The 25,474-nt window shown below is 41.8% G+C and overlaps 1 protein-coding gene across 1 annotated transcript in view; it reads left to right on the plus strand.

The window, feature by feature from the left end:
- ntrk2a (neurotrophic tyrosine kinase, receptor, type 2a) overlaps positions 1 to 25,474 on the plus strand; it is a 244,533-nt gene that overhangs the window by 20,602 nt on the left and 198,457 nt on the right. Inside the window, exons 2-4 of the mRNA XM_041185273.1 lie at positions 8,620 to 8,694; positions 8,795 to 8,866; positions 22,945 to 23,013. Of these exons, the coding sequence (XP_041041207.1) occupies positions 8,620 to 8,694; positions 8,795 to 8,866; positions 22,945 to 23,013 (216 nt within the window). The remainder of the gene's footprint in view (positions 1 to 8,619; positions 8,695 to 8,794; positions 8,867 to 22,944; positions 23,014 to 25,474) is intronic.

Raw genomic sequence — 25,474 nt, forward strand, 5'->3', positions numbered from 1 at the left:
CAGAGACTTGGATGACCTACAGCACCACCTCAAAGCTCTGGAGAAGTACCCCCAGCAATCCCGCCATAGGATCCTCCAAATCCAATGGCAAGGAAGGCGGTCCATCAGCAACATCCTCTACCAAGACAACTTGCCCAGCATTAATGTGCTAATCACTCAAAACCAGCTCCGCTGGGCAGGACAAGTCATTCATATGCCTGACACCAGACACCCAAAACAGCTATACTACCTGGAACTTGGTAATGGCAGGAGACACCCTGGAAAGGACCAAAAATGCTATAGGCATGTCCTCATAGTATCCCTGAAGATATCAGACGCCACTGCCAACTCATGGCAGACCTTGGCTTGTGACCAAGCAAAATGGAGAAGGTTCATTCAGGAAGGCAATGAACACACACAGAGAGACTTCGTTGAAAGCACACAGAGGCAAGATCGAGGCATTGGAGAGAGTGCACAAAACTCTAAATACCTCATCTGCCCTTCAAGCATCACCTGCCCCATATGTGCAGGTTGCACAATGGACTTTTCAACCATTTCAGAACCCCTCAAACCAGAATAGAAACAAGTCATCCTCGATCCCGATGGACTGCCTAAGAAGAAGAGCCATTTACTAGGGTATTGCAACATATAGAAAAATTACTGATAGTCTCACATGCTTGAAGTTTTACTTGAGAGTTTTCATCTAGTGCATCAGTTGCTTTATTTAAATAATAAAGTTAATAGAAGTAATAATGGTTCTTTTTAAACCCTATTAAGAAATTCCGAGCTGGAAATTAGTTTATGTTGTTTCATTTTCAGGCACAAAATTAGCTTTCCATTAATCAATTTGGTGATGGGCTGTCCCACATCAGAAACAAATGCAATGCCACCATAAAGCCTAGGGTGGTCCTCAGGCCTCCCGGTTGGCTACCTGAATGAACACGAGGCTCATTAATAAAAAAAATAGGGGCCCTACCTATGTATAAGGACCTTTATTAGAATTGATTCCTAGAAGGATTTGATTTACTCATCATTAAACCTGCAAGATTTAACAAATGTTATGAAGAACACCAGATAATACATAATTGCATTGGTTGATGAGTTACTGCAGTGCATCTTGTAAATGGTAAACACTGCAGCCACTGTGTACGGGTGATGGAGGGAGTAAGTTTTTATAGTGATAAATGGGTTGCCAATTACGTGGAATGCTTTGTGCTGGAAGGACAAAGGACTGCAAGTCCCTCAGAACTGGAGGGAGAATGATGTCACCCTTAGGGCAATGATAGTGTGATCAGGTACTGAGATCACATTATGCAAGTGGTCATCACTTCCATCATGTTAGCATTCAGCTATAACTTACTGGGGATAATTTTGCCCTTGACTGAAGGTCATATAAATAAGGCATAATGATTCTGGCAAAGAAAATTGGGGAGATGCATAATGGGTGGCTGAATCAATATCACCTCTTTACACAATCAGCAAAAGTCAAAATTAGTCTCCATGAGATCTGTGAAGTGTTAGTCTTTTCCTGTGTTTTGTGGTCTAAGACAGCTGAAAGAAAAAAGATAATAGGGGATGCATTTTTTTATTTGTTCAATGGATATGGGCATTGCTGGCAAGGTCAGTATTTATTGCCAAAACATAATTGCCCTTGAGAAGCTAATGGTTAACAGCCTTCTTAAACCACTTCAGTTAGTTTGGTGAAGGTACTCCCATAGTGCTGTTAGTGAGGGAATTCCAGGATTTTGGTCCAGGGACAGTCAAGAAGTGGCGATATATTTCCAAGTTAATATGATTGATGACAGAGGAGAACTTGCAGGTGATGGTGTTGCCTTGCTGCTGCAGTCCTTGTCCTTCTAGGGTGTGGAGGTCGTGATTTTAGGAGGAACTTTCAAAGAAGTGTTGATGAGTTACTGCAGTGCATCTTGTAAATGGTAAACACTACAGCTACTGTGTGCGGGTGATGGAGGCAGTAAGTTTTTATATTGATAGATGGGTTGCCAATTACATAGAATGCTTTGTGCTGGAAGGACTGCAAGGACTGGAGTTTCTTGTTGTTGGAGTTACACTCATCTAAGCTATGGAGAGTATTCTGTCACACCCCTGACTTATACCTTGTAGATGGCACACAGGCTTTGGGGAATTAGGAGGTGAGTTATTCATTGCAGAATTCCCAGTGTCTGACATGCTCTTGTAGCCATGGTATTTATATGGCAGGCCCAGTTCAGTTCTGGTCAATGGTGACCTGCAGCCTGTTGATGGTGGGAGATTCAGCAATGGTAATGCTGTTGAAAGTCAGGGGGAGGTAGTTAGACTCTCTTATTGGAGATTATGAGGGACCAAGACCTCACCCTATATATTTTTATAAAATATATATAGATATGCTGTGACCCTTGAACAAAAGAAGCCACTTGGCAGTTTTAGAAAAACTCACATCTCGTTATTTCTGAGGATCCACTAATGATCCTCTGTGGACTGTTCAGCCCAACTTCAAAAGAGTTATACAAAGGCCATCTGCCTTTAAAACCCAGGCTGGCCAGAAGGAGATGGATTGTCTGCTAAGACAAGGGCCCCACAACCTTCCTTTCAATTCCTAATGGCTGAGACATTTAACAACTTTGAATCCAAAAGATGGTAGAGGGTTGGGGTCATGTGACATGGGCTTCTGGCTTGTGGAACAAATAATATTGCCTTGCTGAGTCTTACATAGCTCAGTCTGCTGTTTACCATCTAACTAGCAGCCTCAACTGACAAGGAGCTCTGCCCAAGTGGAATACTTGTTCCTCCCCCACCCCCCGACCCTGTACCATCTACGCTGTTTCTGCTGGAAATCTTGTATCATCACCTACAAGACTGATTTATCTCTACATCCCTATCTCATCGTGTGAAGCCAACACCACTGGAAAAGTGAATTATCCATCATTGGTTTTCAACCCACCAATCTCCATGAAGGAATACCTCATTGGACTTTGATTCTGGACTCTGGAACTCATGTGAACCAATAACTTTCTCTGTGATCTCTGTACTGTGAAACCTTCTTTTCTCAACCCTCTCTTTACTATCTGAATGTAGAGGTGATATTGTGACCCTCCTTTTGCGGTTTGACTGTGTGAAAATAAATTAACCCTTTGGGTTAATTCTATCTTGAGTTTACCATGGGATTATTAATTAAAAAATGGATCACACCAATACACTGCTGCATATAAAGGGGAAAACAAATCAAAACAACTTTCTGTTCATGGATGGGTGCTGAGAGGAAAAATTAGTGCTGTTTAAATTAACTCCCCTCCTGTCTGTAACAAGATGATAACTGCCTGGCACTTATGTGATGCAGAAGCTACTTGCCATTTACCAGCCCAAGCCTGAAAATGAATCAGGTTTTAGTGCTTGCAGGCCTGGACTGCTGAAGAGTTGTGAATGGAACTGAACACTTGTAAATCATCAGCGAATATCTCCACTTCTGACTTATTGATGGAGGGAAAGTCATTGATGAAGTAGCTGAAGATGATTGGTCCTAGGACACTACCCTGAGGAACTCCTACAGTGATGTTCTGGGATTGGCCTCCAACAACCACAATCATCTTGCTTTGCACTCAGTATGACTCCAGCCAATGGAAAGTTTTCCCCTGATTCCCATTGACTTCAGTTTTACAAGGGCTCCTTGATATCACACTCAGTCAAATGCTGTCTTGATGTCAAGGATAGTCACTCTCATTTCACCTGTTTTGTCTATGTTTAAATTGAAGCTGTATAGCGATCTAGAGTTGAGTGGTCCTGGCAGATTCTGAACTGAGCATAGGTAAGCACATTATTGCTGTGCAAATACTACTTGATAGCATTGTTGACGATACTTTCCAACACTTTTCTGATGATCAAGAGGAAGCTAATGGAATGGTAATTGGCTGGGTTGGATTTGTCCTACTTTCTGTGAATATGACATACATGGGCAATTTTTCACATTGTTATGTAGATGCCAGTGTTGTAGCTGAACTGGAACAGATTGGCTAGGGGAGCAGATAGTTCTGGAGCACAAGTATTCAACAATGCAACCATGTGTTGTCAGGGTCATAGCCCTTCCTGTATCCAGTGTGTTCAGCCAGTTCTTGAAGACTGGTTGTGATAGGACTGCAGAACTTTAACCTCATCCATTGGTCTTGGGATTGCTTAGCTCTATCTGTAGCAACTTGCTTAGACTGTTTGGAATGCATGTTATTCTGTGTTGTAGTTTTTGCAGGTTGTCACCTCATTTTTAATTAGGTGCTGCTCCTGGCATGTTCTTTTACACTCCTCATTGAACCAGAGTTGATCCCCTGGCTTGACCATAATGGTAGAATGAGGCTATGCCAGAGCATGAGGTTGCAGACTGTGGTGGAAGATAATTCTGATTCTGCTGACGGTCCACAGTGCCTCATAGATACTTAATTTTGAGTTAGATCTGTTCTGAATCTATTTCATTTAGTACAGAGGGAGGGCCACACAACATGATGGACGGCATGCTCAGTATGAAGAAAGAACTTTCTCTTCACAAGGAAGTGCAGTGGTCATGGCTATCACTATTGCCATGGACAGATGCATCTGCAACAGGTAGATTGATGAGGATGAAGTCAGGTAAATTTTTCCCTCTAAGATAAAAGTAAAAACTGCGGATGCTAGAAATCCAAAACAAAACCAAAAATACCTGGGAAAACTCAGCAGGTCTGACAGCATCTGCAGAGAGGAACACAGTTAATGTTTCGAGTCCAAATGACTCTGCAACAGAACAGTTCTGCTGAAGAGTCATACAGACTCGAAACGTTAACGCTGAGTTTTTCCAGGTATTTTTGTTTTTGTTTTAGATTTTTCCTTCGTTCTTTCACCACCTGTCACAATTCCAGTCTGGCAGATATTTCCTTCAGGACTTGGCCAGTGCAGTCAGTAGTGATATTACTGAGCAACTCTGGGTGGGCGTCATTGAAGTCCCCCACCCAGAGTTATTCTGTGCACTTACTGCCCTCAGTGCTTCTTCAAAGATTTTTTTTATTCTTTCGTGGGATGTGGGCATCGTTGGCTAGGCCAGCATTAACTATCCATCCCTAAGTTCCCTTGAGAAGGTGGTGGTGCGATGCCTTCTTGAACCGCTGCAGTCCACGTGATGTAGGAACACCCACAGTTAGGAAGGGAGTTCTAGGATTTTGACCTTACAACAGTGAGGGAACAGTGATATATTTCCAAGTCAGGATGGTGTGTGGCTTGGAGGGGACCTTGCAGGTGGTGGTGTTCCCATGCATCTGCTGCCCTTGTCCTTCTAGGTAGTGGAGGACCCAGGTTTGGAAAGTGCTATCGAAGGAGCCTTGGTGAGTTGCTGCAGTGCATCTTGTAGATGATACAAACTATGGCCACCGTGAGTTGAGGGTGGAGGGAGTAAATATTTAAGGTGGTGGATGGGGTGCCAATTAAGTGGTCTGCTTTGTCCTGGATGGTGTTGAGCTTCTTGAGTGTTGTTGGGGCTACACTCATCCAGGAAAGTGGAGAGTATTCCATCACACTCCTGACTTGTGCCTTGTAAGCTGTGGACAGGCTTTGGGAAGTCCACAGAATTCCCAGCCTTTGACCTTCCTTCCAGCATAAGGTAAGAAGTGGGGATGTTCGCTGATGATTGCACAATGTTCAGCACCATTCGGGACTCCTCAGATACTGATGCAGTCCATGACCTAATGCAGCAAGACCTGGACAAAATCCAGGCTTGGACTGACAAATGGCAAGTAACATTCGCACCACACAAGTGTCAGGCAATGACCATCTCCAACAAGAGAGAATCCAACATTGCCCCTTGATGTTCAATGGCAGTACCTTTGCTGAATCCCCCACTACCAACATCCTGGGGGTTACCATTGACCAGAAACTGAACTGGACTAGCCATATAAATACTGCGGTTACAAGAGCAGGTCAGAGGCTAGGAATCGTGCGATGAGTAAATCACCTCCCGACTCTCCAAAGCCTGCCAAGCATCTACAAGGCGCAAGCCAGGAATGTAATGGAATACTCCCCACTTGCCTGGATAAGTGCAGCTCCAACAACACTCAAGGAGCTAGAAGGACAAGGGCAGCAGATAGATGGAAACATCACCACCTGGAAGTTTCCCTGCAAGTCTCTCACAATCCTGGCTTGGAAATATATCACCATTCCTTCACTGTTGCTGGGTCAAAATCCTGGAACCCCCTCCCTAACTGCACTGTGGGCATATCTACACCACATGGACTGCAGTGGTTCAAGAAGGTAGCTCACCACCACCTTCTCATGAGAAATTAGGGAAGGGCAATAAATGCTGGTTCAACCAGCGAAGCCCTCATTCCGTGAACGAATAAAAAAAAAGACTGAGGGGTGGTAATTGGCCGGGTTGGATTTGTCCTGCTTTTTGTGTACAGGATATACCCGAGCAGTCTTTCAAATTGCTGAGTTGATGCCAGTGTTGTAGCTGTACTGGAACAGCTTGACTAGAGGTGCAGTTAGTTCTGGAGCACAATTTTTCAGTACTATTGCTGGAATGTTGCCAGGGCCCATAGGCTTCGCTGTATCCAGTGCCTTCAGCCATTTCTTGATATCATGTGGAGTGAATCGAATTGGCTGAAGGCTGGCTCTGTGATGCTGGGGATCTTAAGAGGAGGCTGGGATGGATTATCCACTTGGCATTTCTGGCTAAAGTTGGCTGCAAATGCTTCAGCTTTGATTTTTACACTGGTGTTGTTCAACTTGGATGGGTGTTAATTTTTCAGTTGCGGGGGAGCAGTGAGCAATAATCACCAGGAGCTTTCCTTTTCCATGATTGCCCTGATGCCATAAGACTTCATGGGATCAGGAGTCAATGTTGAGGGATCCCAGGGTAACTCCTACCTGAATGTATTCCACTGTGCTGCCAACCCTGGTCAGTTTGTTCTGCTGGCGAGATGGTGATCCAGGGATGGTGATGGAGGAGTCTGGGACTGTGGATGAAAGGTATGATTCTGTGATGGCTATGTCAGGCTGGTACTTGACTAATCTGTTGGACAGCAGTCCCAATTTTGGCATGCCCCAACTGTTAGTGAGGAGGAGTTTGCAATTCCGACTGGGCTGTGTGTACTTTTGTCATATCCAGTGCCTAGATTGATGCCAGGTTGTCCATCCAATTTTATTCTTATTGTTTCTTGTAGCGGTTTGATACAACTTACTAGCTTGCATGGCCATTTTGGAAGGCAGTTAAGAATTAACCACATTGTCTGTGTCTGGAGTAACATATTGGCCAGACTGGATAGAGCAGGTTTCCTTCCAGGTACAGTGTTGGTAAAGTGCAACATATTTTAAATGTTAACATCACTCTCTTGTGATTTGACATCCTTTATATTTTTAACCATTGACTTATGGATTTGATGTTTTGTTTTGCATGGGTAAGTCTCCCTACTAATATTTCCTCTAAGCTGCATAGGTGCAGGGTCACACATGGAGCAACCTGGACTGTGCCATGCAGAGGATGAACAGGCATGGACAAGCAGCAGTCCCTTTAAGATTGTGCATATGTGTGGCTGCACAGCAATCTTAAAGTGACTGCACTGCAAGAAAGTGGCATTGCACAGAGAAGGAAAATTAGAGGGAACCTTGCTCCCCCCACTTTAATTCCTTCATGTTTCATTTGAATTTTGTTGAACATTCTATTTATGTGATTATTTTGATTTTCAGCTTATTTGCAAATGCTTGTTGTCATATTAATTGAATGCCGTGTTATGCAGAGGTTAAAAACAGACGGCAGATAGTACATGGCTATGGAAGATTAATGTTTGAAATCTGAATGCTTAGAATTTATTTCGCTGCTATTTTAATGGAGGCACTAATAGTTTATTTTAGTATGAAGGAAAAATACCTCAAAAAGGAGCTTGCCTTACCCTTGATTGAAAAAAAAGCTGGAATGACAATTCAATTTGGGTACAATCTTCATACAGTATCTGGCTATTGACAACTGCTGGGTATCACAGTTTCAGGGGTAACATCCAGCTGGACATTAACATAAGAACATTTAAACACTCAGTGGAGTTTGAGAGCTTGAGAAGGCTTCTTTGCTCAGGGGTTTTTTGATGGAAAACAGAGCTGTAGAAACAGTACCAAATCCAGTCCTGGGAAATAATGTAAAACACTGCATACTTTCACTCCATAAATCTGATAGCATTAGGCCTCATTACCAACTTGCACCATCCAACAGTAAGGCACAAACCAGTGATGAACATCAGAAAATCAGGGCTCATTTCTACATTACTGTTTGGCACATGGGCAAACCCAAAGACACAAATAATTCCCAGGTGAAGCTATTGCATTAGCTTCTGCTACTGGCTCCCTGTTGTATTAATAAATTTATACTGCATGTTTGGTTAACATTAAGCAATTCCTGAAATAGAATAGTTTATATTTGTATTCCAATTAAAACACAATCTTTCACCATATTTGTAAAAAAAAACATTTTTACTAACAAAACTGATTCAAATGAACATAACTTCATTTTTTTCATTCTAAATAGTTAGGAGTAAAATTGAGTCAGTGACTTTAGCCAAGAAAAAGCAAGTTACAGTCCAACTGATAAAATCCTCTGATAGAATGCTTGAAGCAATTAGTAACCTTGGGTTATTTCTTGTTCAACAGATACATTGCAAATCAACCCAACCTGTCAGGCATCAACGAACGTGACATGGAACCATACACTGGACTGAGAAATCTGTGAGTATTTCCTATGGATTAAATCATTTTATTGCCTGGATATTTGAATGATTTTTAAGCAATGAAGAATTAATTCATTGAAATCTTATTCGTTTCCTAGAACTTTGGTTAATTGTGGATTGACATATATTTCACGACAAGGATTCCTTAATAACCCTCGGCTTCAGTACATGTGAGTCATGATTATTTTCTTTTCCTTGATAATCTTCCTTTGCCAACTTTTGCCCCCCCCACCCCTGCCACCCCCTCACACCCTCTATGAGGATATTGACTCTTCAATGGACTAGGGCTCCAAGACCACCAGTTACCCCAAAGTACCAACCCCAAGTGCTATTTATTCATGACAGTGGCAAGATATTTGATTGATTATCATTATCTAACTTTTACCTGGTGTCCACACATTAGTACTTTCAGCAGGCATCAGTGAGTATCAGGGAGCCAAGATATGGGGCAGCATTTCAGAAGGAGTTCTCTAGATTCTCTGCCCTTTGCATCGTTTCACTGGCATTACCATGGATCAACTGTCAAAGTTACTATTGAAGATCGGGAAAACCCCCAAGGAAATTGATGGCACTGATTTCCTAATCTCTTCTGCAACAGTAGTTAGTATATTTGAGTTCTCAGGTCCTCTTCTTTCTTTATATGGTTCAGCCCTTTCAAATGGGTTTCTTCAGCTTGACCATGGCAGTTTGATAAAAATTCCATTCACCTCCTCCCCAAAACAAATGCTAATTCATCATTTCCTTTCTGATGCTATGCATTTCCAGAAGATATGCATTTCTTATTCTTATACCTACCACTCTGTTGGTATTATTCTTTTAAAATAATGTCCAAAAGCAGTGTACCAAGACCTAGTTAGCTGGCTTATTGGTTTGACAGACTATGCCAATGACATGAACAATAAAAGGAGCCCTGTATAGAGCTGAGCACACTTTTGTACCTGTGCCTTTGAACTGAAGAAGAAAGCCTTTGGTTGATGATGGATAATCCAACAGTTCATTAATTCAAACCCTTCTCTCTGTAAATCAGCTGCAGCATGACTATCATGGGCAATTTACCAGTTTACCTAGAATATTTTATTCCTTAGAATACATACAGCTAAGTCAATCCACTTTTACAGTTGATGATATTCTTTAAAAAATTACAATCACAATATAATTTTAAGTGCTTAAAAGTCTCTGAAAGGGATCATTTCCTGCATATTGTTTCAGTAGCTGTAAGATGCTAGAGTGAATCTAAAATGAAGCAGGATAAATAGTATATGGAGAGATTATAATTTTTTTCACACTGCCCCTACAAATTGACCTATTTGTAACATTGCTCTTATAGGTTACATTATGGTACTATATGACAGGTTCTACTGTCTTATACAGTTTATACTGTGTACAACATTACTCTCACAAGTTGTAAATACCATGCATAAAAATGTTCTCAACAGTTATAATGAAAGAAAATATGTGCATTTATATTGTGCCTTTCACATTAGAATATTCAAAAGTGCTCCACAGTCAATGAATTACTTTTGAAGCTTAGCCAATGTATAGCATTTTGCATATTATTTGGTTTATTGTATCAATCTGACAGATTATAATGATCCAGATTTTGCAGACAGTGGTGAGCAAACAGTTCATTAGCTTACACTTGCACATATACTCTCTATTGGCCCTTGCACTTGAACTTGTGGTGATTAGAAATCTAAAACGTGGAACCCTCTACATGGGATTTGGAACCTGTGTGAACATGCGCCAGTCTGGGTCTGGGGTGGGGCGGTGGAGCGGTGAGAGGTGAAAAAACAATTCGGCCCTCAGCAGCAGTCCTCGGAGAGAGATTTTTTAAAAGTACAGTATCCTTTTGGAGATCCAGGTCACAATTCTGGTCCGGATCCTCTGATGGATTCCAGTTCTACTCCTTGGTCTGACTAAACATTCCTTGACTGAGCAAATACCACAGCCCACTGACGCTCAGGAGAGTGGGCGCTTCTGGCACAGGGAGTCTCTGAATTTGTTCCTTCTTACACCAATGACCATCTTTGTGATAGGACGTGGCTCTGCCCCCAAGTGCCCACACAGAGTGGCAGATACAAGGCCATATCCAGTTCTGCACCGAGTTTTCAGGCCTTTTAGAAGACTCCTGTTGAAGTGGGAGTATGTTGAAAGTTCTCTGGAATTTCAGAGTAATTGTGATAACATAGCTCTCAAAGCTTATTCTGTACATAATTAAATTCCCAAAGGATTTAATAATACCCCATATCTCAGTCTTCTTGTTTGTCCATTGTCCACTGGGTATGTAGTTGATTGCGAAAGCTGACCTGTGCCTGGAACACTCTACTGCAAATAGGACAGGATACTGCAGATGATTGAATTTTGGATGAGTTGCTGGCTCATTATTTCCTCTCTTTGTGATTTCTTTCTGCCTCCGATATGTGCTTGCTTTGAAGGAGGCTGCACTGTTTTTTATCTTGTTCTGCCAGTTGCAGTGATCCTGGGCAAGCTTCTCCCAGGATTCAAAGTTGATATCAAACTCCTAAATGAATCTTTCAGAGTGCCTTTGTAGCTCTTCCTTTGATCGCCATGAGACTACATCCCAGACACAAGATCTCCACAGAAGATTTGCTTTCTGGCTACACGGCCAGCCCAATTCATTTGTGACTGTCATAATATTGCGTGGATGCTTGGTATGTTAGCTTGAATGAGGACCTCAGTGTTTGGTATTTTGTCCTGCCACCTGATCTTCAGAAGCCTCCGAAAGTAGTTCAAGTGAAAGTGGATCAGCTTCTTGGCATGATGCTGGTACATAGACCAAGTCTCAAATGCATAGAGGAGAGTGGGCAGGACTATTGCTCTATAGACTTTCAGATTAGTGGGCAGACTTACTCCTCTTCATTCTCAGATTGATGTTTGAAGTTTGCTGAAGGCTACACTTGCTTTGGCAATTCTTGCATGTGTCTCATTGTCAATATAGACAGTTCGAGAGAGTGTGCTGCTGAGATAAGTGAGCTTATCCACTGCTAACAGATTCTAGTCATGGACTGAAACTGTGGGCTCAAGATAGGGCTTCCCTGGAGCAGGCTGGTATGTTACTTCAGTTTTCTTCATGCTAATTGTAAGGCTGAAGTTTTCACATGCATTGAAGAACAAATGCATGCTATATTGCATGTCCAGCTCTGAACTGGCAGCTAGTGAACAGTCATTGGCAAACAAGAACTCATGAAGCAAAAACAAAAATACCTGGAAAAACTCAGCAGGTCTGACAGAATCTGCAGAGAGGAATATAGTTGACGTTTTGAGTCCGCATGACTCTTCAGAACTCATGAGGTATGTTCTTTGAGACCTTGGTCTTTGTTCCGAGTCACCTTAGATTGAACATATTCCCAACCATGTGAAATCTGATTTTGATGTCAGGATCACCATCACGGAAGGCATCAAAGAGCATAGTGGAGAAAAACATGCTGAAGAGGGTCAGCATGATGAAGCAGCCATGTTTAACTCTGTTAGTGACTGGGAATGGGTCAGAAGACTCACCATTATCTGGGACACATGCAAGTGTGCTGCAATGGAACTGTTGAACCATTGTGATGAATTTTTCATGACAGCTGCATTTTTCCATTACCTTCCAGATGTCCTCATGCCTGACTGTCAAAGACCTTGGTCAGGTCAACAAATGTGTTGTAGAGGTCCAGGTCCTGTTCTTGGCATTTCTCCTGGAGCTGTCTAGCTACAAACACCATATCAGTTGAACAGTCTTTGAACTTTTCTGAAACCACACTGACTCTCTGGCAGCAGATCCTGTTTGAGATATTGTATTAAGTGGTTCAGAAGGATATTGGTGAAGATTTTGCCAGCGGTGGAGAAGAGTGAGACTCCTCTATGATTGTCACAAGATTGACGACTTCCCTTCTGCTCCTACAGGTAAAAAATAGAGAGATCTCTGTATTCTTGTGGGATGGTTCCTTGTCCCCACATAGACTGAAAGAGTTAAGGAGCTACTTTACCAGGCATTGACCCCCAGCCTTGTAGACCACAGCTGGGACAGCATCAGCTCCTGGAGCTTTGCCACTAAACAAGAGTTGGATTGCCTTTGTTGTTTCTACTAGCATGGGAGGGTTATCAAGAGAGCAGTTGATGGCAACCTGTGGCAGCCTATTGATTTCTTCTTCATTGATGGATGAAGGCTGATTGAAAATGTGATTAAAGTGCTCTGCCCACCTTTCTAGAATTTGGGCTTTTTCTGTGAGCAGTGTTGATCAATCGGGACTGAGAATTGGTGATGAACCAGCAGAGTGGGGTCTGTAGATTGATTTCAGAGTATCACAGAATCTCTTCTAGTCTTTGAAGTCTGCATATGGCTGAAGTTTGTCTGCTTTTCAATTCAACCAACTGTCTTGCATCTCTCCAAGCTTGCACTGGACAGTCCTGTGGATATTTCTGAAAGGGGAGGGTGAACAGCCAGAAGTCGTGGTCCATATCGGTACCAACTACATAGGTAAAAAGAGGGGTGAGGTCCTGAAAGCAGAATATAGGGAGCTAGGAAATAAATTAAAAAGCAGGACCTCCAAGATAGTAATCTCAGGATTACTCCCAGTGTCCTGTGCTTGCGAGATCAGAAATAGGAAAATAGACCAGCTGAATGCGTGGCTGGAGATATGGTGTAGGAGGAAGGGATTTAGATTCCTGAGGCATTGGGGCCAACTCTGGGGAAGATAGGACCTGTACAAGCTGGACGGGTTGCTCCCTAGCAGGACCAGGGCCAATATCCTCACAGGGATTTTCAATAGTACTGTTGGCGAGGGCTTAAACTAGAGTGGCAGGAGGATGTGAGACATGAGAGGGAAACAAAGATAGAATTGAAAGGCAGAAAAGTAGAAAGCAAAATTGGATGGCAGAGGAAACAAGGGTCAGCAGCAAATAGGGCCATAGTACAAAAATAAGTGTAAAAATGTTTGTATCTGAATGCATGTAGAATTCGCAATTAGGTAGACAAATTAACAGCACAAATAGATGTTAATGGGTACGATATGATTGTGATCACGGACACTTGGCTGCAAGGTGATCAAGGCTGGGAACTGAATATCCAAGGGCATTCAATTTTAGGAAGGACAGGCAAAAAGGAAAAAGAGGTGGCATGATGTTGTTAGTTAAGGATGAAATCAGTGTAATAGTGAGAAAGGATATTGGCTCATAAAATCTAGATGTAGAATTAGCTTGGGTAGAGCTAAGAGGCAACAAGGGGCAGAAACATGTGTGAGAATTGTTTAAAGGCCTCCAAACAGCAGTGGTAAGTAGGTGACAGCATTAAACAGGTAATTAGAGATGCATGTAACGAAGATGCTATAGTAATCATGAGTGGCTTCAAAATACATAGACTGGGCAAGCCAAATTACCAATAATACTGTGATGGATGAATTCCTGGAGTGTGTACAAAATGGTCTTTTAGACCAATACATCAAGGAACCAACTGGGGAACAGGCTATCCTAGATTTGGTATTTTGCATTGAGAAGGGGGTTAATTAATAAATTTGTTGTGTGGGGTCCTTCAGGGAACGGTGACCATAAAATGATAGAATTCTTCATTGGGGTAGAAAGTGAAGTAGTCCATCCAAAACTAGGGTCCTAAAGCTAAACAAAGGAAACTACGTAGGTATCGGTGGTGAGTTAGCTCCGGTAGATTGAGGAACTTCGTTAAAAGGCATGATGGTGGAAAGACAATGGCTAATGTTTAAGGAATGAATGTATGCATTGCAACAGTTATACATTCCTTTCTGGCACAAAAACATAGCAGGAAAAGCAGCTCAACCACAGCTAACAAAAGAAATTAAGGCTAGTATTAGATCCAAAGAGGAGTCATATACATTTACAAAAAAAAGTAGCAAGCCTGAGGATTGGGAGCAGTTCAGAATTCTGCACAGGAGGAGCAAGAGATTGATTAAGAGCGGAGAAATAGAGAACAAGAGTAAACTTACAAGGAACATAAAAGCGGACTGTAAAAGTTTCAATGGCCAGGATTTTCCCATTGGCAAGCGAGGGGCAGGGCCCGCTTGCCGACGCGTAAAATAATGCATGGTGACGTCGTGTGGAACTCCCGATGTCACCGCACCCCATTTAAATTTTCAGGTAGGCAGGGGCTCAGCAAAATCAGCTCTGTGCCTGCTGACATGTCAATGGCCAATTGAGGCCACTGACAGTGTCAATTAAGTAATTAATGGACCTGCCTGTCCAAACTTAAGGTTGGCGGGCAGGCCGGGAGCCCTGGCAGGCATTAGAAAAAGCACGAAACCTCATCCACGGATGGGATATGGTTTCATGTAGGCTTTTAAAAATTTAATTAAAGTGTTTTTAAAATTAATGGACATGTCCCAACTCATGTAACAGTGTCACATGAGGGGACATGTCAGGGAAATTTTTTTTCTATTTTTAATATTTTTTACAGTAGAGCACTTTGCCTCAGGAAGATGAGTGTACTCTTTCGTGCGCATGTGCAGAAGAGCGCACTCTCGGGTTTAGGGATTCTCCCTCCCCCACCTGCACAGTGAGCGCATAGCGCTTTTGTGCGGACGTCACGCTGGGTGGGCCTTAATTGGCCCACCCACTTAAAATGGCAGTGTGTCCCCGATTGGGGGCGCCGATCGGAAGCAAGCCTCTGCGTGCCCGGTCTTCAACTTCCCCCCAATGGGGGAACAATCCTGGCCTATGAGTATGTAAAAAGAAATAGATTAGTGAAGACAAATGTAGGTCTCTTACAGCCTGAAATGGAAGAATTTATAATGGAGAACATGGAAATGGCAGAGCAATTAAACAACTACTTTAGTTCTGTCTTCACAGAGGAAGACACAAATAACTTCCCAGAAATGTTAGGGAATCAAGGATCCAGTGAGAAGGAGGAATTGAAGGAAATTAGGATTAGTGAAATAATAGTACTGGAGAAATTAATGGGATTGAAAGCTAATAAATCCCCAGGGCTTGATAATCTACATCGCAGGGCACTATAGAAGTTGGCCATGGAAATAATGGATGCATTGGTTGTCAACTTCCAAAATTCTATAGATTCTGGAACAACCCTGGCAGATTGGAGGGTGGCAAATGTAACCCCACTATTTAAAAAAAGGAAGGAGGGAGAAAACAAGGAATTATAGATCACTTAGCCTAACATTAGTAGTAGGGAAAATGCTAGAGTCTATTATGAAGCACGTGATAACAGGACACTTAGAAAATATCAACGGGATTAGACAAAGCCAATATGGATTTATAAAAGGGAAATCATGTTTGACAAAGCTACTGGAGTATTTTTGAGGACGTAACTAGCAGAATAGATAAGGGAGAACCAGTGGATGTAGTGTATTGGGATTCTCAGAAAGCTTTTGATAAAGCCCCACATAAGAGATTAGTATGCAAAATTAAAGCACGTGGAATTTGGGTAATATATTGATATGGACGAAATGGTTAAAAGACAGGAAACAGAGAGTAGGAGTAAATGGGTCTTTTTGGAATGGCAGGTGGTGGCTAGTGGGGTACCTCAGGGACCAATGCTTGGACACCAGCTATTCACAATATATATTAATAATTTGGATGAGGGAACCATATGTAATATTTCCAAGTTTGTTGACGACACAAAACTGGTTGGGAATGTGAGTGGTGAGGAAGATGTTAAGGGGCTTCAAAGTGATTTAGACAAGTTGAGTGAGTGGGCAAATACATGGCAGATGCAATATAATGTGGATAAGTGTGAAGTTATCTACTTTGGTAGGAAAAAAGAGAATGGCAGTGTTTTTTTTTAAATAGTAACAGGAAATGTTGATGTACAAAGAAGCTTGGGTGTCCTTTTACACCAATCACTGAAAGCAAGCTTGCAGATGCAGCAAGCAGTTAGGAAGGCAAATGGTATGTTGGCCTTCATTGCAAGAGGATTTGAGTACAGGAGCAAGGGTGTCTTACTGCAGCTGTACAGGGCCTTGGTGAGACCACACCTGGAGTATTGTGTGCAGCTTTGGCCTCCTTACTTAAGAAAAGATATACTTGCCATAGATGGAGTGCAACAAAGGTTCATGAGACTGGTTCCTGGGATGGCAGGATTGTCGTATGAGGAGAGATTGGGCCGAGTAGGCCTGTATTCACTGGAATGTAGAAGAATGAGAGGGGATCTCATTGAAACGTATAAAATTCTGACAAGGTGGGACAGACTGGATGCAGGGATGATGTTCCTTCTGGCTGAGGGGGGTCTAGAACAAGGGATCACAGTCTCAGGATATGGGATAAACCATTTAGGACTGAGATAAGGCGAAATTTCTTCACTTAGAGAATGGTGAACCTGTAGAATTCTCTATCACAGAAGGTCGTGCTGGTCAAGTCACTGAATATATTTAAGGAGGAAATAGGCAGATTTTAAAACTCTAAAGGTGTCAAGGGAGAGAGCAGGGTATGGCATTGAGATAGACAATCAGCCATGATCATATTGAATGGTGGATCAGGCTCGAAGGTCGCAAGGACCTACTCTGGCTCCTATTTTGTATATGGTTCTATGTTTCTGTAGGCATACTGCTTCAATAGTGATGACTTATTGTTGAGATAAACCCTGTAGAGGTGATGTTTCTCCTGCAGTAGTTTCTGGGTTACCTTATTGCTTTCTTCGAACCAATCCTGATGCTTGTCAAGCTCTAGGCAATTCACAACATGGTGATGACCCACATTTTTGACCGTTGGATGTTAGATTGGTCTCATTCGCCCAGTCTGTCGGAATCAGTCTTCCATGCCAGGGTAGACATATAACTAAGTTGCTGAGGGTAAGAGACCTGATGGCTACCCTCACCTGGTTTGGTCCGCCTGTTGAAGGGGTTTACTAGGTTGTCGACCCTGTCACATGCTAACAACTACTTGGAGCCACAGGTGAGAATTGGATGAAGGTGAGGACCAATACGGGATGAGCTACTCCAAATAGCAAAGTGATCCTACCTGTGAGAGGTGTTACTCCTCCCTTTCACCGTTCTATACAATACCTATCTAACGGTTGCCTAATGCATGTAACACTGCTCTTATAGGTTCCACAGTGTATTACATCAGTCTCATAGCTCATACTAGTCCAGATGCTGCTCTCCTTACCTCCCTGAGAACATATTTCAGGTGCTACAGTATGGAAAGGAGGTGATGGATGAGAATGTTGGCATCACAAGTGCCCTTAGAACTTTAAATGACAACTGCGGCAGTGTGCATACTTGTAGGGTGAACCTCACTGGACACCATCATAGTACAGGCGTTAGCGCATATGCAATGAAAATCTGCAGCAGCATTTCTGAATTTCTGAGTGCTCTGGCACGAAGAAGATGCATCAATCAGCATACAGCACAGCAGTGCCATTTTGGGGTTTAATACTCCAGTGAACACCACCTCTTAAACTTGCACAGTTGAACAGGTGTTCGGCAACAGGAAGGAATCCCCAGCAATACCATCGGAAGGGAATACCAATGACTACAGGTTAATTGCTGATTGATTTTTTTTCTGGCTGTTGCAATGATTTTACAAGTATTCAATGCTTTCTATAGTTGTTTTAAGTTGCAAAAGTCTACAGGGAGTGGTGTGGTAGGTACTTCAGGATGTTTTGCTGGCTTCAGGTTTCTGCTCAAAGCAGTTTTTCCCATATAAGGGCACTGTTGTTGGCATTCTCTGTGCATGCAGCCTGATTTGGAAAATGAACAGAGGCCACACTGAGCAGGACAACCTGCTGGTAATGTGAGGAGGAGGGTTAGAAGAACTCTCAGCAGGAGCCCATATCCTCCCAGGGTGTACAGGGATCAATATGAACATCAGCAAGGAATAATGTGTGAGATGTGGCTGCTTCAGTAAGGATGCCCTCACTGATATCTGCTGCAGGCAAAACTGTGACCTCAGAGCAGAACAAGTACTGCATTGCCAGTGGCTGTGAAGGTGACCACAGTGATGAACTTTAATGCATCTGGATCTTTCCAGGCTGCTGGGATATTTGCAGTACCTCACAGTTTGCCATTCACTGACACACGCTAAGAGAGATAACTGCATTTCATTCTCTCTTACTAGAGATAAACAGGTAGAGAGACCACATGACTTCGTGAAGATTGCAAGCTTCCCAGTGCTGCAGGGTACCATTAATCACATGCACATTGCTCTGCAGTTGCAGATTGCTTATTCTATCCCATACTGGAACTGAAAGGGATTCCATTCTCTGAACATCAAGCTGATATATGGCCAAATGCAGAGAATCAAGCAGGTCAATATCCAGTATCCTGATAACAGTAATGATTCTTTCATTCTGTAGCTATATTTGAGCAACCAAGACAAAACAAAGAGTGGCTACTGGACAACAAGGGTTATCTAATTATGCTACAGCTGATGACTCTGGTGCTCAATAGATGCACACGTGCACAGCATATGTACAGTGAAAGCCATGCTGTTTTACAAAATGTGATAGAGCAGACCAATGGTGTGCCGAAATACCATTTCTATTCCCTGGACTGCTTTGGAGGAACTCTGCAGAACACAGCAGAGCAGGTGTCAATGTTTGTGGTGGTCTGCTAAAATCTGCACAATCTCAATATCATGAGGAGACACCAGTTCCATGGTGAGCAGCAAGCAGTTGTATTAAGAGGAGGAGTTGGAGGAAGACCAAGGGCGGAGGAAGCCTAGACATCCCTTTTCTGACCAGGATGTCTGTGAAGAATGCATCGAGTGTGATACCAGTAAATAAAAATGCAATTCTCCCTTCACTATCTGTCCCACATCTTACTTTCCCTCTGTCACTGACCATCACAGTTACAATAATAAATATAAAAGCCACCATCAAGTGAATATTCCAAACCAAATTTATAAATAAAATCATGCAATATTTCATGTAACAGTTAACTAATCACTCTTGTGCATTCCCTTAGTATCTGACTTCTGTGTACCTTGGCATGTCCTAGAGCTCCTACGCAGTGCTACCCCAGTGGCTGCAGCATGGCTGGTAGAGTGTTGCTGACTTTCAATGGGGGAGACTGCAGATGGCCTTTGTGGACAACTTTGAGCAGCTTTGGTTCCTAGAAGGGCTGATCTTGAACTGCACCAGCTTAGCAGGTAGGGTAACAGGGGTGAGAGGACAAATGCTGTCTTGCTGAAAGAAAACAGCAGATTTGTGTTCCACCTCCACTCCTCCAGTGTGGTACCTCAACAATCCTAGTAATTTGAGGACAGATCGCCTGACTGCTATGACACCCTGTAAGACTCTGTGCACATTGTAATACACAGCCTTGATGCAGCAGTCTCAGCTTCCATGGTGGCAAGCTAGACTTACGTAATAGCAGCTTGAGCTTCCAGTACAGCACAAAATCATTTTATGCTGCTATTTGTGCTGCAGTGGAAGTTGCAACATCAGCAACCAGATGCTGCATCATGGTTTTGTCCAGTTTGGCAAATGGAATTATTCTCCACTTACATACTGGAAAGGATGATCTCCCAAATTCTGCGCAAAGCCCTGTCTCAAGTTTGTGCTGGACTCCTCCATGTCCTTGACATTGACTGCAGGCGTTTTGCCAGGTTTTTCAATGTACTAAACATTTTGTTGTGCATACCCATCAGCATTCTTAAGTAGGCAGCTACATTGAATTGGTCATCTGAGCCCTCTGCAGTGGAACCAATGTGCAACCTTGTCCTCAGTCAAGTTGGCACCTACACTATTCATGCCGCCTACCCTGACTGTAGCCCATTTGTGCCTGGTGTTTCACCACGTTCAAACCCTGCACCAATCAGAGGGCTGTTAATGTGAAATCAAGTGATGGTACTATGTTTTCATCTTCAGTGTTCTTGCTATTCCTCCAATGTCTGATCAGGTTGTCCAGGTTAGATGGGATTCCCATTGCTGACACAATGCTGACACAAAGATGATGGTATCCTGGTGCCTAATTCTGTGGATATTCTCTTCCTTTCCACCTAATTCACCAAGGCCTTCAGTACAATGTCTGAAAATCTTGGAGTTTATTCTCACTCCTGTTTTGCCATCTTCACTCTTTCTCGGGTCAGCCTCCCAGAACCTATCCCAGGCACAATGCTTCTCTACTTTAAGAGGTTCATTCTAATTTTAAGTAGTACTAGCTGCTCACGATATTAGTCCCCTGCTGACATGCTGTGTCAATGAACAGTTCAGTAGCACTGGCTGGATGTAGAGATCATTCAAATGAGCTGGCATGCTAAAGTTGACATGGTATCACAGTATCTTTACAGTGCAGAAGGAGGCTATTTGGCCCATCGAGTCTGCACTGGCTCTCTGAAAGAGCAGTCCGCCTAGACCCACTCCGCTGTCTTATCCCCATAACCTTGCACATTCTCTCTTTTCAGGTAGCAACCCAATTCCCTTTTGAATACCTCAACTGAACCTGTCTCCACCACCTTTTCGGGATGTTTGTTCCAGACTCCAACCACCGTCTGGGTGGAAAATTTTTCCTCACATCACATTTACTCTTTTTGTCAATTATTTTGAATCTGTGCCCTCCAGTTCTTGATGTTCTCTTGAATGGGAACAGTTTCTCACTATTTTCCCTTTTATTCCATGACCTAGGATTTTGCTTACAAGTCTGTTGTTTGGCAGTGCCTTTTGAAAAACCATTTACATCACATCAGCAGCATTTCCTTTATCAACCTTCTCTGTTACCTCCTCAAAAAACTCCAGCAAGTTAGTTAAACATGATTTTCCCTTGATTAATCTATGCTGGCTTTCCTTAATTATCCTGTACTTGTCTAAGTGATTATTGATTTTATCCCGTACTATAGGTTCCAGAAGTTTCCCTACAACTGAGGTCAAATCAATTGGCCCATAATTGCCAGCTTTATCCTTGCACCCCTTTTGGAACAAGGGTGTAACATGCACAGTTCTTCTATCCTCTGGCACCTCTCCTGTGTCTAAGGAAGACTGGAAGATTATCACTAGTACTTCTGCAAGCTCCACTCTCACTTCCTGCATTGCAATCAACAAGTGCAGGTTAATCAAGCGTCACAATCCCCTCACCTGTTTTCACCTGCTATCCTATTTAACCCCTGTGTCTAGGCTGAGGTGATGTAGGTGTGAGATAGTTCATGTGGAGCATTAACACAATGATATATTTGTTTGACTAAATGACGAGCTCCTATGCTTTAAACTTCTATGCAATTCACCTTAGCATGCTCTGTTTCACTCAGTGCCATTGAAACCATGACATATTGTGATCAGGTACTTCTGAGGAAGCATCCAATATTATGGCTAATCAGGAATTCACATATCTTAATGGTGCCATCAGGGGTCTGCTGTCCTTCCTTTGGGAAGAGAAAGCTCTGTATATACCAACCATCTGCCAAAGCGAGGTCTGGTTACCTCTGTCTTCAGAAGTAGATGCAAGGTTTCAATCGGGAGAGCACCTCTGGTACAACCTAACCTGTCAGGCATCCCTTCATTAGCCTTCCTCTTCACAAGATACATTGTACAAAACACATTCTGCTGGGACATCTGGCAAGTGGTCTAAAAAGGGAATGATGTCAGAGGTTCAGATGCCCTCTGATTGATTCCTGTCTACTGAGGAAATTTTGGCAAGCGCAGGAAGTCAGCGGCCCAGTCTCACTCATTTTCTGACCTTTGCATGCAGAGAACTGGATGTTCCCCAGCAGCAAAGATCAAGGAAACCCAGCTTTATATAACATCACTCACACAGGTTTACAGTGCAAACAACATTCTCACAGATTATATTATGTGTATATCTCTCATAGCCTTTAACATCTACACCACACTCAAGTTATGTTGTGCATAAAACCACTCAAATATTATACCATGTTTAAAAGCACAATCAAGCTAAAATATATACAATAACACTCTCAAAGGCTATATTTTGTATAATTCCTTTTTCACAGCATATACTTGCCTAGAACTACTTGAATGGGTGGTAGGGGCAGAAACCGTCATAACATTTAAAAAGTACTTGGACATGCACTTGAAGTACCATGACCTTTAAGGCCTTGGATCAAGAGCTGGAAAGTGGGATTAGGCTGGATGGCTCCTTGGTGGCCAACAAGGACACGATGGGTGAAATGGCTTCCTTCCATGTTGTAAATTTCTATGATTCTATCATTCTATGTTGTTACCTCATAAAAACTGAGTAGACATGCATTAAATCAGTGGACAGAAATATATGAACATGCTAAGTATAAGTTTGATATTGTCAAAATACCCATGTTCAGCGTATTTTTGCATTATAACTAACTCTCACACAGCCTAGTTTTATTTCTATTCCAGAAACCTTGCTAATAATAGGTTTTCAAGCTTGTCCTGGAAGCCCTTTCGATACTTGGAACTGACCCATTTGTAAGTGGCATTTCATAAACATTTACAATATAATTAATGCAAACGTTTCAAATGTACCAAAATCTTAACTGGGTTCTTACTACATTGACCGTGTGGAATTATTTAATGAATTGAAAGAGATGTATATTTACTGTTTTAATCACAATAACCTAGAAATTATGCATTGTGATATTGTCATAAGGAAATTTAATATATTGATTTGAAATTACTTTTGTCCAATATTTTAATGAGAACATTGATCTGATCTGAAGAGGTTAATGCTTCCATTTGAACAACGGACAGATAATTAATTATATGAACATGTTAAGTATTAGTTTGATACTATCAATGTGCCTATGTTCAGCATGCAAACTCATTAGGTACACGTAGTAATTTAATTTCTCGGCTTATGTCTAAGATGCAGGCTTTATAGTCAAACTTTTTTATTTGTTAGTCATGTTCTACTATGAAGTAGCTTTCTGTGCTTTAATCAGAAATGTCAGCTTTGGATGCCTGTATTTCTCTAGTCAAATCATAACAGAAAGCAGAATTACTCTTGAGAGTAAGTGTTAAATAATGTTGTGGATATTATGAATAGAACAAATACCTTATTAATTAAAAACAAAAAAACTGCGGATGCTGGAAATCTAAAACAAAAACAGAATTACCTGGAAAAACTCAGCAGGTCTGGCAGCATCGGCGGAGAAGAAAAGAGTTGACGTTTCGAGTCCTCATGACCCTTCGACAGAACTTGAGTTCGAGTCCAAGAAAGAGTTGAAATATAAGCTGGTTTAAGGTGTGTGTGTGAGGGGCGGAGAGATAGAGAGAGAGAGAGGTGGGGGGGGGGGTGTGGTTGTAGGGACAAACAAGGAGTGATAGAAGCAGATCATCAAAAGATGTCAACGACAATAGTACAATAGAACACATAGGTGTTAAAGTTAAAGTTGGTGATATTATCTAAATGAATGTGCTAATTAAGAATGGATGGTAGGGCACTCAAGGTATAGCTCTGGTCGGGTTTTTTTTTTAAATAATGGAAATAGGTGGGAAAAGGAAAATCTTTATAATTTATTGGAAAAAAAAGGAAGGGGGAAACAGAAAGGGGGTGGGAGTGGGGGAGGGAGCTCACGACCTAAAGTTGTTGAATTCAATATTCAGTCCGGAAGGCTGTAAAGTGCCTAGTCGGAAGATGAGGTGTTGTTCCTCCAGTTTGCGTTGGGCTTCACTGGAACAATGCAGCAAGCTTATATTTCAACTCTTTCTTGGACTCGAACTCAAGTTCTGTCGAAGGGTCATGAGGACTCGAAACGTCAACTCTTTTCTTCTCTGCCAATGCTGCCAGACCTGCTGAGTTTTTCCACCCTATTAATTAAGGTTTCCCTGTTTAATTTTAATAATTTTAACATTACCCCACAGAGTATTGAAGTAAACAGGTCAGCAATGATAGACTGCTGATTTTAGATTATTCAATATATTCTTAAATTTCCATGTAAGTTTGATACCATTATTTTCTAATTACTTAATTTGTCTTGTATATTGCTGTAGCTGCCAATTTTAAACATGTAACAATATACATTTAAAATAGCCAGTTTTGATACTTTCTAGAAATTATTTTGTGATTAGAAAACTTCTAATCAATGAAATTAATTATGTCAGGATGAAGATTTTCATTTTATGCTGCTGTTTTGCTGGACAAAATTAATTTAAAATAAAGTTTTAAAACAACTTCAAAAGGCTTTTTAATTTGATATCACAGAATTGTGTTAGAAAGATGTAAATAAAAGGAAGTCCATTTGATTTAATACAGTTTTAATACTCGTCTACAATTATTTTGTTGCAGGGATCACAGCTACATCTCTGAGTATGATGTAGCATTAACATAATTCCAGTGAATACCCAGTTATAGATGACATTTTACAAATTATTTATGCAGGAGAATCTAAAAACATACCAATTTAAGGGAACAACTAAGTTTGGAGTAATTTATAACACTCATACAAGTAATCTCATTCTACTTATTTTCATTTTGAAGATTTTACCTCTTCCTTACACTTTTGACTCTGTTCTGATTACATTGTAGATATTGTTCACTTAACAATGAATGAGAATGTACATATCTCTCCTGGGCTTTGGCATTTACACACTTAGTTTTCGTATCAAGCAGAGATTAGCATTTGAACTGCCTCCGAAAGGCTAAAGTAGCCGTAGTTGAGTCCATTACTGGCATTAGGTTATGGCATTTTCTCCATTTTTTTCTAATTAAAAGTAATACAGCTTTTTCTTACTGTTACTGATCCTATCTAATATTTCAACAGCAGGTTTTATGCTGGCATGTGAAAGATTCTATGGCTGAGTTGAACTCAGGGTCCATTGTGGGATTTAGTGGCTCTTGGCCAATCAGAATCCTTTGTAGTGCCTGGTCATAATCTAATAAAACTAATATTATTTGATTTTCTGCATATGCAATTTAAGAGCTAATCAA

Source organism: Carcharodon carcharias, chromosome 4 (genome assembly GCF_017639515.1).
Source record: "Carcharodon carcharias isolate sCarCar2 chromosome 4, sCarCar2.pri, whole genome shotgun sequence".
Taxonomy (NCBI): Eukaryota; Metazoa; Chordata; class Chondrichthyes; order Lamniformes; family Lamnidae; genus Carcharodon; species Carcharodon carcharias.